Here is a 16,223-nt window from a genome sequence, read left to right on the forward strand (position 1 = left end):
ATTCAGTTAATCTGTCTTCTAAACCCCCCAAAATCTCTGAAGAAATCTATCAGTTACATCTGCAGCTCCCCTTAGCTTTACGGAGCCCCTTGGTTTTAATTTATTGCATAGCTGTCCTGGCCACAACTAAATTAATGATCATGTTGCTCCGTGGCTGCTGGTAAATAAGCATCAGACTTGTGAAACCTTTCAAATCACTCCTGCACCACATATCAATTTCTCCACTGCCCCTCTGTATGCCCAGGATATTCCAAGCATGAATATTTTTCAAAGGTAGGGCTAAATCGAATTGCTCACAAGCAGGCGCCTGTATTAGTCTATGCAGATCTACATTTAGACACTGTGCATTACTTTTTTGTCAGTGGATCAGTTTTAAGGTGAACTGCTGAGGTGAAAAGCTACACAACAAATCTTTAACATAAAGAATACATCAAGGTAAAAATGTGGACTGGCTAGGACTCCGAGGTGGGAATGTACACTGCACAGCTTTTGCAAGGCTCTCACACATAAGCTTGACATTTTGAGTGCGTAAAATAATGGCGTGTTAATGGTCTGCCTCTATAGTAATTAATAATCCCTGACTACATGAGAAACATTTATTTGAATGTTTTCTCTGTTCGTGGTTGGAATAGATTGCTTTTACTCTGTGTAAGAAAGAAATCAAAGAGGCTCAGTTTAGACACTTCTATGAGGTAGACAGCTGTATTATTTATGGATATCAAAGTCAGTGCCTACAAAAGACCCTGGTGTGATGTATCAATGAATATCAGAAAGCCGAAATCACTTTCTCCAAGCAGATGTCGTTCATTTTATGTCCTGCAGTGGCCCTACATAAAGAAATAAATGTTTAATTCTCACATGACCCACATTTCAAGTATCCAGTTGCCAGAAGCTCTTACTAACATGGACTCATATCCATTTGAGATTTATTGTATACAGACCTCACAATATAGTTTTATATTTCCTTTCTATACCCAATATGCGACGAGACTCAATTTGGCAAAGATGTTGGTTGTATTGTGGAATTTGATAAGGTCATTCAGTTAAGAAAAAAGTACTGCCAACAGTGTGTTTCTTTAATAGCAGTGATAAGTGGAATTGCACATGCTGTGGTTCGATAATGTTGTATTTAAGTGAAAGCCATAGAGAATTAGTGGAGAAATTGAAACATTTCTGCAGAATAGCTCCACTCATTGTGATATCTCTGCAAGGGGGGAAGAAGACTGTAGTTAAATTGACTGTTAATTGAGTTCTGCCTTTTTTTTTTTTTTTTTGGCATCCACTGGTTAATGGTTTTACTCAAATCCATAGTGAATAAGAAACCAAGGACATATCAAACGAGCAGAAACATGAAAGCATAACTTAAACAATTCTTATGATAACATGATTTAATGGTGCTGTATTCGCCCACAGTATATTGAGACAAAGAATGAGGAAATGCAAGAAAAACGAGGCAACATAATGTAATGAGCCACAGAGGTGTCGAAGGAAAGTAAGAGAGAGTAATTCTACAAGGAAAAGGTTACACAATTTTACCAGTGATGAATATGCATGACTATGTTAATGTAACATTCATGGAAATGATGATATTGGGATATTTTAATAATACTTAAGCCAAAAGTCATTGGGTTACCATCTCTGAAACCCAACCCTTATTATTTCAATCAAGGCTTGATGTTAAATGTTATCACTGTTATCTTGATGGATCAGGAATACTGCATATCTAAGCTGTGAGAAAGTTGCTTGACCCCCTGTACCTCTCATATTTTAAAAGCTGAGCTTTTGGTTGTCAAACCACTCAACTTTGCTCAAGTGTAAAGCACACAAAAACTCAATGTAACAAAGCTTTCTGAGGTTAGACACTCAATTCTAAAAGTGCAAAGGATCCATACTAAAAGTGTACATGTGCTCAAAAACAGAAAAGGGCATGCACCAAAAACTAATCAGACTTATAAAGCTACATACACACACCTGCAGGAAAAGTTGCCTTTATAAATGATAGTCCACTTTGAAATGTCCACACATTCCCACATTCAACTATAAGTGGTCGATGCATTGCAGCTCATCAGTGCTGATGCATAGAAACAAGCCTGCTGATTAGTGGCTCTTCACTATGAATCCTGGTAACAACTGAGAGGAAGACCCAGAAAGGGAACTTTTCTGACACAGATATTGAGGTGCTTCTTAGTGAGGTTAAGGTTAGTAAGCATATTGTTTCGTGGCTGTGCAAATGTGCCAGTTGAGGTAGCTGGAGATGGCAGTGCAGGTGACAGCCACTGCCGTGTCTCCAGTGTGCTCTGTGTGCCCGACAGCACAGTGGTGTTTACTGCAGTGAGTATACACACAAAAACTATATGAAAACTAACACTGTATTTGATCATGTACAGTTTGTACAGTATTAGAGGACAGAATAGATAAAAGATAGAATAAGATACTTGTAAAATAGAAATATTGACACTATTGTGCAGTTCTTTAATGCTATTTGATGTTATCTTGGATTTCAACAGTAATGATGATAATCCTATCAGGGAGCCTACTTAAAAGATAACTCCAGTATCTCTAAACTGGGCCCTGTTTTGGCTTCAAAATGTCTGGTAGGTACAAATTGGTCTAGAAGACTACTTAGAATGGACAGTGAACAAGCTGTTATTGCTGCAATATAATCCTTCCGGGCAATCATGCCTGATTGAAGTACACCCACTAAAGGTTCTTGTTTTTGACACTGACAGGCTCAGATTGTGTCTGATTTTGTTTAAGTAGAATCAGCCGTTGTGTTTCGCTAATCAAACTGACCAGACTCCTTTGACAATAACTGTAACTGTAGAACAGAAGCAATTGCCCCGAAGGATTACATTATATCAACTGTAACTCGATAGCCATCCATTCTCAGCTGTCAGTGGAGGCGCACTACTGTACCACAGTCATTTCGAACCCAAAAAATGTAAAATAGGGCCCAGGTTAAGGATACCTGCCACGGCTGTGGCTCAGAGGTATAGTGGGCCGTCCATCAATCAGAAGATTGGCTGTTCAGCTCCTCCAAGTCAGCATGTTGAAGTGTCCTTTGGCAAGACACTGAACCCCAACTTGCTCCTGAAGCAGCTTCAGTGTGTGAATGTGTGAACAGTAATAGTCTCTTCCTTAGATTCCTCCTGTATGAATGATGTGTGAATGGTTGAATGAAGATGTGAAGTAAATGCACTTTGAGTAGTCAAAGTGACTAGAAAGGCTCTTTACAAATAAAGACCATTTACCATGTTGAAGTGAAAAGGACTGTATATTCACACTAGCCAGACTTTGAATCATGCACCCACCACATCCTGGCATCATTCAGGGTGCTCTCCACAACTGACCACAGGTGTCAGTAGCATACAGCCCTCTGCTCTGTGCTCTGGGGATGAGGAATTTGGTGGTGAGACAGTTCTAATGAAATACTGAATGGAATTTGGCTCATTACTACAAACACAAATAACAAATTTCAATGTTTATGATAAAGTAGATCTATAAGTAATGAGTGACATGAAGTGAAATTAAATGTGTTCAAATCATTACATGTTTGATCAATGATGCCGCTGACATTTACTTTCTACAATCTGACTTTAATTTAATACCTCAAATTGCAAATGAACTGTGCTTTTATTGTGCCTTTCTAGTCTTTTCAACCTCTCTAAGAGCTGTATCTGTTCACACTGTTAACACTCCATTTGGGGTTCGGATACTTTGACATGCAGACTTGAGGAGCCAGTAATCAAACCGCTGATCTTCCAATTAGTCAACAACCCACTCTACCACAGCCGCCACCTCAACACCTGCATCAGCAGTTTCCCCTGTCTCCAAAATGTGTTGTGTGTACGCATAGGTCAAAGTGTTCGTAAATATGTGTACATTTCCTTATCACACTTTCATTTATAAATCTCGATTTATGCATAGAAAGGAGAGCACGCACATTGCAAGCCCTTTGTTTTTTTGCATACGCAACGGTTATGAAAGACAAATTATCTAGCTTTGACCTGGAAAATTCCCAGGACAATAAAAAAAAGATAACTAGGCAAAACTTGTGTGGCCCCACATCTTAAATATTTAATTATTACACCTATGAATTTATGTGATAGACATGAAAGTATGAAGAGTGAGCAATCTTAATCCGTTGAAGACGATCACAAGATGACTGAAAGTACAGCAAAAAGCTAATAAGTGGACATTAAGTTAATTACCTTTTGGTACAGTATTGAAAGGACAATGCTGGTGCTGTTTTCAATGTAAACCCAACCACACAATTATTAGAAAATGTGCAGAATGTGGCCATAGAGGAATGTCCATGGTCAGAAACAAGGTAAGCTGTGGCATTTAAGCAATACTCAATAGGTACTAATATTCACCACACCATTACACCAGTACCACGATGGCCTGAACCATTGACACAGGGCAGGATAGATCCATGGATACCTGTTGTTAACAATACATTTGGACCCAAATATGACAGCAGAAATCAGGATTTGTCAGACCAACAACATTTTTCCAATCTTCTATTGTCCTGTTTTGGTGAGCCTGTGCCCACAGAGGCTTCAGTTTTCTGTTCTTAGCTAACAGCAGCCCAGTGTAGCCTGTTAACTTCAAGGTTCCACGTGTGTTCAGAGATGACTGTTGTAACTAGGGTGTGAAATTACTTTTTTTCCCCTCACCTGCCACTTTCATTTGTGGTCCTGAGCACCATGCCAGTGAAACTCTGACATGACCAGGGATGACATCAAAACGTGTCTCAGCAGTTTTTGTTTTCACATCATCTGCTGCACTGAATGTCCCGCATTCCAATATGCACATTTTGGAAAGTTACATAATTGAAAAGACATGCAGTAGGATGTTCTGCTTTCTTGAGAACCTTGTAGACCATGCAGTCCAGACCACTTGATTTTAAGTGTGAGATTGATTGTTTTATTGTCACAACTGAGATACAACAAATTCATGTTCATTTTACTCTGCAAAGAAAGTATGATGGACAAAAATGTAGCTTGCCTGTAGAAATGCTTAGAATTAGGTCGTCCAGAAGTGACAACAGATGGTACAGGAGATGAAACACTTGCAGAGGAGAGTTGTGGATGACTGACTAAAGGGCCAGAGCAAGAATTCAGAATTTCCGTATGGTGTTGACCTCAGCAGGGTGTATCAGTGTGATGTTGACCTAATTTTGTACTTCAATGCAACCCAAAGTTATTTTGTTGCAACACAGTAAAGAAACATTAACCAGGAGCAAGCTCCCAAATATCTGAAAGAGGTCCTAGAAATGTCCCAATCTTGCAACACCAGAGCATACTGTATCATTTTGGGTGGCTGTACTTCTAGACAGATTCAGTTGGAGTTACCAGGGGGAATTTTGTAACAGCCTGGTTGGTTAACCGTGACAGAGGGCATTGAATCCTGAGAATGACAACTGGAGTGACTCAGAAATGTCAGTAAGCGCTGATCTCACTAATCCCCAAGGTCATGGAGAGATTTTTGTGGTATGGTCTTCTTTTTCTCCTATCACTGTTAAACCCTCACCTGTTGTAACAAGATGAAATGATTGGGATACCTGTTTCCCCATTTCTGGGGAAGTCTTATTCACAAGAAGAAAGACAAATTATAACAGGTTTGCATTAGAAAATACTTTGTTTATGCCCAAGAGCCAATTTTAAATATGAGAAAACTGGTGAACATGACAATGTTTCTCTCACATGTACCTCATAAAATCACATCTTTGTGTGTATTTGTACAATAGTTTGAATTAAGCCTATTGTTTATCTAAGATTACTACAATTCTTCCCTCACCTGCACCAGTTTAAAGGTACTTAAAAAACTTAAAAAGCCATAATGATATATCTGAGTCTATGTATAGCCAAGTCAAGGCATTCCTCAGCATAATTTTATTCCAGTCATGCACTAGGATAACTTATCATACAATACTGAATCAACGATGTGAAACAGCTGGTAATGGTCTGCAGATCAAGCATTTTAGTGAGCAGTTATTTTTGAAGAGTGCAGCAAAATCCAATTATGTTTGCCAGATGATAAATACCTGCAGTGGTCTGACGTTGCTAATACAGTGACATTAATTGATTCACTGTGTTTTCTTTCAGGCAGGATTTGCAGGTGCCTTTGGTGCAGGATTGAGAGTTGTATGCACTTGCATACTTATGGCCTACACATCATATATGTGATTTTAACATCAGTTCAGTCTGTACTACTTACATATATACTACTGGGACAGAAATGAAGGTGGCTATGATAACTTCCTGTTATCATGATAGTCTCATGATAAAGCCTTCACAGTCATGAATGTCTATATAGTGGCCCCTCTGAATCTCATTTCATCATCTCATGGGTTGTTGGACTACAAAAACACTCAGTCCACTTGTGATCGTAGGGTGCTGTGACACAATGCCCTTTCTTCCCTCATACTTTGGTCAAATACAGACCCACAACAGCAAGTTTCACTTTGGCCATCAGGTTTGGTCATCAAGGGTATAAACTGGAATTAACGTCAATTACTGATGCTGCTGGCCAACGACTGGTCCTTCCTACCAGAAATGTGCTGTGTATGTGTCCAAAAAATGCTCCAAAAACCTGAATAATATTTGCATATCCCACATCCCACAAAGGCCATACTCGGAATAAGACGTAATTTGAAATATCTACACAGAACGTGGTGTTTATATGTACCCACCATATGAAATTCAGAATATTATATTATTTGGAATAATTGTGGAACGTGCGGAAGTGTCCACTATGTAAACATATTCAAAGCAATTGCAATTAACCCATTCCTCCTCCAGCAACTACAACCAACAGAAACAGTCAGACACTGATTTTCAGCTGTATAACTGACGTGTAACTGAAGAAACTGGCACATGAGGAGATGCATGAGTTTAAAACACTTTTATCTTGTAGACACTTTCTCTCTCTTGCCACTCCAATGTGACTAAAGAACCGAATACAGAGAGGGAGAAAGAGATTGCGTGATGGATCAGCACTCTGTTCCATTTATGTCTTTCATTTTTCATTTCTTTGGCCAAAATGTGGAAACAGTGTGTATCTTAATCCTTGAAAAACGTATAGCCTGAACCTTTGTTTGTCTGAGAAAAACACAAATGAATATCCTCCAAATGAAGTTGTGTGCTGTAAATGATGGGTTGTAGTTGACAGTGTTGAGGCAGGTGATGGTACGAAAGCAACTATTGCAACAACAGAGTGGATGTCCAACTGTGCCCCCCTGTCATTATGAAGAAAAAACAGAGCCATGACACCCTTTCTTGTGAACTGTCCAATTTGAAAGCTTTTCGTTGGTCTGTGAGACAACTTCATTGTGTCATGGCTGAATATTATTGGATAGGAAAGCAGGAGGACCTGTTGTTTAATAGCATTACACATTCCATCACAAAAAGTCCCCCACATTCAAAGATAAGTGGGGCTCACAGTGTTACTGTGTTTTTCTACACTGACAATGATATGTTATTATAACCAGCTACGTCTTGATACCATCATCTCTTTCTGTATTCTTAGCATGTCAGGTTCTTTCAATGACTGCAACACTTTTTTGTTTTTAGAATGTTTGCACCGCCAACTCTGGACAGCTCATTTGCTCTTAAATTATAGACTTGTCCTTATCTTTTAATAGACTTCTCTTTTTCTCTCGGCAATGTTCCTGCATGCGTGGAAACTTGAATTATGAATAACACTCTGTTAACTCATGTCTCAGCCTGCTGCTCTGTCCATTACTCCTTCTCTGCTCTGTTCCCACTATAGTTTAAGTGTTTATGCCAATCTGCACGGCATTTTGAAGCACTCATTTGCTCCCAGGCTGGATAACACAAGGCTTTTCTTGTTTCCATCTTGTTTTTCTTTCTATTCTTTGGTTAAAAGTACACTTAGACTGAAAAATTACACAGACCCTTTTTCTTTTGTCATATTATTCTTTATTATTGCCATAAAAACAAAGTGCAAAGAAACAGAATATATATTGGATTCTTAAGGAATAGATGTTATCTTTGCATAAAATTAAAGACTGGAAACACCTAGCAAGGCTCTGCCTAAATGTAACACAATTCACCTACCTGCAACTTCGTAGCTAACTAATTGTTAATTATTAAACATTTGTCATTTGTTCATATATAACCAAAGCTTGAAAATGGCCCCACTAATTCTTGGCCACAACCATTTGCCAGAAAACGAGCCACAGTGTAATCTTCTCTTCATTCTGTTCCAGGTGTTGCTGTTGCTGTGTATAGCAGACTGGATGGTGCACGCCATGTGGCGCAGCGGCAAAGATCCGGACAGTTTTTCCATCCCTTACTTGACAGCTTTGGGTGACCTGTTGGGCACCGCCCTGCTGGCACTCAGCTTCCACTTCCTGTGGGTCATAGGAGACCAGGACAGCGACGTGGGCGACTGAGGCAACCTTTGACAATAAAGTGTCTGCGGTGACAGGAACCCTGCTGTCTGCCAACCGACTTCTCACTCCCTTAAGCCTCGAGGGAATGTGGGTGCTCTCTATCGCTGGCCAGCACATTCCTTTGCTTCACTTTAGTTAAACCACATGATGGTTTGAGAACTATTTTCTGCCCGTGGCTTTTTCTCTACACACAAAAGACATTATATTCCATATATTTAGAATCTTTTCGGTACAGATTTTGATCTGCATACTTTGCAACAAAGCACTTGCATATTACATTGCTGGTCATGTTAAGAGGAGCAGGAAAACACCACCCACAACACTAAGGAAACCTTGCTGCTGTTGGCAAGGTGGTCTTCTCTGTCAGCCAAACATCAGTCAGATGTCTTCTGCTACTTAAAAAGTCTCGTTGGCTGGTAAATATTTTGGGGATTTACCACCCACTGTTTCACAAAATTTGTTACCTGCCTTGTTTTTGCATCATCAAGTCAGTAGAGGGACAGCTGGGGTGGAGGCCAGAGAGTTTGCCTGAGATCAGCTCTTAAATTCACTTTTTAAACTGCCATGTTGGCAGATCTACCAGCATCAGAGTTCAAATTAATTACATACATTTGTATTGATGATATGAATTTCTTCCTGTGTCTACCTGTTTTTGTTTTTCTGTTTTTAATGTCTTCACAGCGTCCAAACCCGTGTTTGTGTGCTCTTTACTGACATCCCACGCCGTGCTCTGCAAGGATGGGACTGGAACATTCATCCCACCTGCATGTAAGCAAACATGCACAGGTGCCATTCAGAGATGTATCTACAAATGTGAGCATTTTTTTGGATTTCTTTTGTCTCCTGACAGGACGTCAGATCCAGGGTTCCCGACATTTTTGTCTCTGGAAACTGTAAATCAATTCCAGTCTGGCAAACTAGACACAAGTCCATTCATTTCATGCCAAGATTCAGTTTAGTGAATGATGTTTACATAGGGACATGAACTAAGTTAGAAAAGTGTCAAAATTAAATAGATTGATAAAGTCCAGTTCTTTCAAGTTCATCTTCATGGCCTGACATTCAAGTACCATGGTACCACATTGTGGCCCAGTTTTTGTGAACTGACTATTCCCAAAACAGGGACTGCCTAAACATAACTTAGCAACTGTAACTAGGCACAGAAGGTCCGTACAGCAGGCTTTTTTTTTTTTTTTTACAGCTGGATTTGCTCACATGTTGCAGTGGTGTGCATGAGACAAGATAAGTGTCTTCTTTTATTACCAAAACCACAAGAACAATAGTGTGATTTAAGCAGTGTGGTTATCTACGCTAACATTAGCTGCCGGTTACCATGTCCGGCTAACTAGCTCACTACCTACAGTAGTAAGTGAGGATACTTCCAGGGCTTACAATCAGCAGTTGTACCATAGTACCTTACAGGTGACATTAAAAATGCCCAGTTCTCAATTAGCACATCCGCTGTGTAGTATTTCCTCACTGTGTTCAAGCTGTTCCTGGATGCTATCAAAGTAAAGAGGAACATTAGCAGCTCTGCCCTGCTGTTTATTGGAATTGGGGAAGGTTACAGGCCAGAAAGCAAAGCAATGTTGCTCGAGACACTATCACGTTTGCCAAGAATGTATTTAAATAGCTCTCATCCTAAAAGCCTTTTCTCTCGTGACATTAAAAGTAAAAACATACACAAAGTATATAAGCTAAGCAGCCAAACAGGCTTGTGTTAGAATGGAATGGAATGCTCGTACATTTCTCTTTATCATACAAACAGGACTGAGTAGCTCTACACTGCAATAACAGAACATTGGTGTTTCTTTATTTAACTATACATATCTTTTACATCGACCGTTAACTGGTTGATCATTAAGGATGCCGACTTACTAACTGACTTTTAGCATTATATCATGTCTATGTAGCCTTCACCTGCATATTTTTTTGTCCACCACTGTCTGAAATCAAGGTCCCATTGTTTCAAAAACTCTGGATTTCTTTGGTATAATTGGCTGAGTACACGGTCAATTATTGCTTTGGATCAGCCAATCCACATAGATATAGTGGCTGTTCAGCCATTCATGTTTTCAGGTGTAGCCTCCTGTTGTTTTCTGTAAATGTTAACAGCAGTACTCCGACACTTATGTTAAACAAAACATGAAATTGTTTGTACATTATATGAAGCTGTGTTTCCTCTTCCTCATCTCCTGTGTTTGTTTGTCCTGTCTGCTGTCCTCGGTGGGGGTCCGGATGTGGGGGTTCCACGGTGGACATGCTGTTTACAGTGCATGCATGCATAGTCTCTACATGCATGCACACATTTAATCGGCAGTTTTCGCTTCTGATTTTCCACTTGCATCAAAGTAAAATCATAATCAGTGTAAACCTAATTAAAAACCGTGGATTTCTGCTCAGTTTCATCCGTTTTTCGTAAAATGCCATGTTTAGAAGGTCAGAGAACATTGATCCTGATGAAGCACGCTGATTATTAGACAACATGGGGAGAATCATCTTACACAATTAACCCCTAAACCAAACCATCTCCTGAATCTGATAATTCAGCAGCATATTGTGTGCATGTGAAAGTAGCCAGTGGCTCTCTTCAACTCCAATATGTGCCTCTTGAGATTTACTGGTATTTGTTTCTGTCATGCCATGAATGCAGTTTTCTTTCTACAGCATTTTAATACAGTGCAATGATTTCTTTTCTTTTCTTTTTTTATAGATTTTCAGTTCTAAGCCCAACAATTATTGTATTTAATAAGAGTTTTATTCCAAAATGAGATATCTGCCGTTTTAATCACTGCCATGAAACTGCTTATAGATATCAAAGTTGACAGACTCTAGATAGTGTCATGAATTTGGTTCAAATTGGATATATTTCCTCTTGGTATGAAACCCTTTGCTTTTGTGGCGCACATGGGCCAAAAATGTCCAAATAAATAAATGTCTTTCAATTGAAGAGCATCTCATTTCTGGTTATTTGTGTTGAAGGGGTTTAGCTGGCAAGTAGCCACCCTCTTATCCACATGGGCATATAGCTGTAGTCATTACTGCACTGAAAGGGAAAGACAGCCATCACATGAGCTCTGAATGTGGCAGATGGAGGGTTAGACATTCAGAGCTCATGTGAAGGCTGTCTTTCCCTTTCAGTGCACTAATGACTGCAGCTATATGCCCATGTGGATAGGACATGGGAAAGCAGGAGTTCTGATTGAAATGGACAGTAAAAATCTCCATTTCCCTCTGTTTACCTGAAGTAAGCTCTAGATATTCTCCATGTTCTGTGGTGGTCTCCATGACAACACGACCTGGCAATGCTCATCTTCTTCTCTTTGTTTAGGAAAACGGGCATTTCTGTGCAGATGTCACACACCTCCAACACACTCAGTAGTTTTTGTTTCCCAGCAAGAGCTGTTGATGGGTTCCAGGTTTCTGGGAGAGGAACCATCATAAGAACTTAGCCAAATGGAGGTTAAAAGATGAGAACTCATCCAGGCCTGTCTGCTCTTGCAACATAATTGAAATTCTTTAGCATCGGTAGAGTGACTTCAGTGGTTCTGAGTGACGCTGTACTGGGAGTGGAATCACAATGGGTATCATTTTACAGTGTTGTCGACATTTGGTGTTCTTACAAAATAAACATTGTTTTGAATTACTTCAAAGCAGTAGCATAGACAGAAATATTGAGATGGTTGGTCCTTACACATAAGTGGATGAGACAAGGATAACTTATGTATGAGAGAGGCCAGAAAGAAGGCCCTCACTCACTTATTGAATGACGTATAAAATACGTCTGGGCACATGTGGCCCGCTTTAAGAATCCTCCTTGTTTTCTTCATAGCATGGTCTCTTGAAAACATTAACACTTAAGAGCTCATTTTGGTAATGGGGACTTCTCCCAAGTTAGCTAGTAACTATTGATTTCTTTCTGTAAGTTTGACTTCGTGAAGCCTTCCTGCCTTCCTACAAATGGTATAATTAATGAATCCATTGTTTCAAGTGGGCGGCATTTACACAAAATTGGGCAGCAAGGGCCCATCCAGGTCCAGCCAGGTGTGCATCGAAGTCTATACTTTGGACTTTTCATACTTTCTTTACAATGTGTATCGGAGGGATGCGAACTTGAGACCTCAGTATTCCTGAAATTCCCAAGGCCTCTGTGCCTTTTTCAGTTCTTCCTTCTTGATGGATTATTAGCATGACAGCTGCCACTTTAGATGAGGACTGATTTGTGCTCTAGTTCGGCAGAGTGAAGCGCCTCTCTCTCTGTAGCTGTAACTGAACATCAAAGTTTCATCAGAAGTAGCCTCAAAATCGATTCTCTGCAGCTGATAAGGAAACCAGTACAAGCTGATAAAAGCAGAGACACGTCTCTGCAATTGTGAGGCTTCTTAGGGAAACAGCCAAGCTAACACGTCAGCACGGAAATAAGATGCAACTTCAAAGTTGGCTGTCACAAGGTGTGTCTTCCTCCGAAATGGGAAAAGGCGGTTATAGGATCAAAAGAAAAAGGGAGTAGTTATAAACCTTGTGCGTGGTCTAAATTCTAAGTCCTGGGTTGTGTAACCAATTGATTTCCCATATCTCACTGAACACTGTGAGAAGCACTCCATCATTCTTTGAAGACAACTTTTCAACATCTTCTAAAGGATTTTCTTACCTCTTGTGATCAAAGCCAAATCAAGCAGGTAAAGATTATTGACGTTTATGGATTGTTTTACTGGCCGAGACATTTAGTTGTGTTCTTCAGATGAAGGAATGGAAAAACAACAGCAGGACATCTAAAAATACCTTATTATCAGAGCACTGAACAACACATGGCAGGCAAGCATCAGACCACTGTTTTATTATTAAAGGGGAAGCTATGCTTAATACATGTCAGTCGGTGGGTGAGCACACGTGCTTAACAGCGCACCTCTGTTAGCGTCTAGACGGTTCATATTTAAATAAGGTCAGCTGGATGCAGTGCTAGCCTGATAAATTGAGCAGTGAAGTTTTGAGGGTACATACTCATTCTGCAGTGACCCAGACAGGACTGCAGGGTCTATGAAACCTAACCCCCTCACTCTCCGTCACTCAACCTCCGGGGCTATGTTAATGTGGAGCCTCCAGACGGAGGTGGGGGGGGGGGCTCTGAGAGGTCTGGCACTAAGTCAGAGCCACCTCATGAATCCTCCTAGCAGCTCTTTGGGTGCTCAGGAAAACAATAGATGTTTCATACACAACATGATTGGAAACAGATTTTTCCTGAGCCCTGTGGGTCCTGCCAGTCAAGCATAGTTTGAACAGTGTGTCACAGTGAAACCAGGGGCCTTAAATTGCACCATAAAGTAAAAGAGCGGGTTCGAGAGGGTGACACTGAAAACAATCCCTTTCATGAATGGTGCAGGAGGCCCTCAGCTCTTAAAGCTTCAGTATGTTGTAAAGAAAGTGCTTGTCTGACAATGTTGGAAAGGAAGAAGAAGTCAAGGTTACTTCACCTTGGATGGAAGCAAAGTTGCTAGTATGTTGTGTCTACTTGAATCAGAATCACATGACATTAGTTCTGTTTGCCATTTTTTCCATTTCCCCCAAAGTGGGGCACCCCACTGTTTGACAAGCATTAGCCTAAATGACCAGTGTATATTTGACGGATTTAGTCATTGATGTTTGTGTGGTTCACACAAATGTTAATAAAAATAATATCCAAAAATAAAATGTAAATGAAGCAGGGTGTAAAATATTTCAAAAATCAGCTTTGTAAATGTGCTCAACACATTTGTTGGAAAACACAATTCATTTTGGTAAACCACACCAACTGTAAATATAAGACGGCACCTTTAACCTAATCACACACCAAGCTTAATGGGAAGAGTATGCAGACAGCATTGCTAGGATTTGTAGTCCGACTCTCTAACCATGCTGCAAAACCGCTCGTGCGTCCTGTGATGGAACTTCCTGGAAGATAAGAGTGAACCTGACTTTTCTGTAAATCGGATTAGTTGCCTTTTCTTCCTGTCTGACTCAAGGTTGCTGCTGCAGAAGCATTAATGTGTTCTTACTGGATAAACAGAGACATTCCTGACACCTTGGAGTGACATTCCTCTGGAGTCAGACCAAACATGCTCTGAGTGTTTCCTTGGTGAATTTACTGAGCTCTCGCGTTGATCTGCTTTGACCTGCAGTTCCCCGTCCTCTTCAAAGGGACGCTGACGCTACTCACATGGGCAGCGTCCAACTGTCTTAAACATTGAGTCGTTTCTCAGAAAAACCCAGAGACAGCTGGTAGCTGGCCTGGATGTGACACTGTGACCTCTCCACCCCCACCACAGTGTCCTCTATCCTTTACTTTGACAGTAACTGTACTTTGGACAAGAGAAGATCGATAGCGCTGTTACCCAGGACAGATGACTCAGCCTGTAGTTGGTACTCAGTGCTCTCTCAGTGAAACTCAGGGTCGATCTGTCTTTATTTAGGCAGTTATCAATCTCATTTGGCACTAGACCCAAACTGAGAGAGCAGGAGAAGGCAGCCATTACTCTGTAGTGAGATTCACAACCATATGTGCGCCCCCCCCCCCAGGACACCCCAGACACACTAATTGCCGAGTGAGGACACATCTCAGTCAGAGTGACAGATGCAGCTCCCTCTTTTCCTCACGTCATTGCTTGACACCAGGGGACACGGCCAGTAACCTCCCTTCACCCTCCGCCCGGCAAAATACTTCAACACTGATGGATCATCACCTTCTGTGTGTGAGCTGTCGCAGCTCTCTACACCTCATCAATAATGCTTCATGATATCTATTTAACAAAAAATACAACATTCAAAGTTGTACATTTGTGTAAATTCCACCTTTCAGTCCATTTTGTCCCATTTTGATTGGAGACACAAGGAAATAATAAAGCAAGGCTAATTCATTCTTTATTAAAATCAGTGAATGGAATACGTTTTGTATGATCAGTAACGATAAGTATATTTCTATGTGATGTAGCAGTTACATGGCTTCAAGTCAACGCTGGCTACAGTAGAAAGTCTTCATAAAAGAACACCACTGTGAAGCCAATCTTTGATCTGGCACATTCTGTTTCCTCCATCCATACATCAAGTGAAGTGAAGATTGGCTGCTCTCCCCATCTGTTTGCCCAGCGCCTGTAGTGTTTTTAGCTCAGCCTCGAGCTGGAAACTGTCTCAGTGCAGACAGCTCGGCAGGATGAGTGGCATATACAGTGCACCCTGAAGGTGAAATATTGGATATCATTGCACATAGAGTAATTACTCCTACAGAATATGCAGCTGCCCACCCTCACACTCAGTCTGGTAAACAGCATGTAATTGCAGATCTGTTGCTGGGGGATTCTGACTGAAGTTTAATTTATGAACTGCAAAGAGCCATAAAAAGCAGATCTAGCCCAGCAGAACCATTCTATAACCATAATTAAGCATGTTATTTCAATATGTGGGCTGTCCTGACTGGACGATAAATGTAACATGCTAAACCCTGTGGAGGAATTCTTTTACTCTTGCCCCCTTTTAGGGAGGTCAGAGGTCACCTTCAGAACAGTGTGCAGGGGTGTATACGATCATATTATGGAGTACGAATCTGAGTTTACTCTCTGTCGTCTTTGCCAGTTACCCTCGGCTGAAACCTCCCATTCTGTGCTGCATGGAGTTGAGGTGGCTCAAGCACGCAACACTATTAGTTGTGATCAGGAAATCTCAGATGATCTTGATTTTATTATGATAATTTGCGGTTATAAAAGCTGCAGTGGCTCTGTTTTGGTGGGTGCCCTGCCCTTGGATTTGCTGGGTGAATAACTCAGAGGTTCCT

General features: G+C 40.7%; 1 protein-coding gene across 1 annotated transcript in view; it reads left to right on the forward strand.

Annotated features, from left to right (window-relative positions):
* slc41a2b (solute carrier family 41 member 2b) overlaps positions 1-9,428 on the forward strand; it is a 41,342-nt gene extending 31,914 nt beyond the window's left edge. Inside the window, exon 11 of the mRNA XM_070853463.1 lies at positions 8,237-9,428. Coding sequence (XP_070709564.1) covers positions 8,237-8,422 — 186 coding nt within the window. The 3' untranslated portion in view covers positions 8,423-9,428. The remainder of the gene's footprint in view (positions 1-8,236) is intronic.
* Positions 9,429-16,223: the final 6,795 nt, after the last annotated feature.

Source organism: Pempheris klunzingeri, chromosome 22, assembly GCF_042242105.1.
Source record: "Pempheris klunzingeri isolate RE-2024b chromosome 22, fPemKlu1.hap1, whole genome shotgun sequence".
In the NCBI taxonomy this organism is placed as follows: Eukaryota; Metazoa; Chordata; class Actinopteri; order Acropomatiformes; family Pempheridae; genus Pempheris; species Pempheris klunzingeri.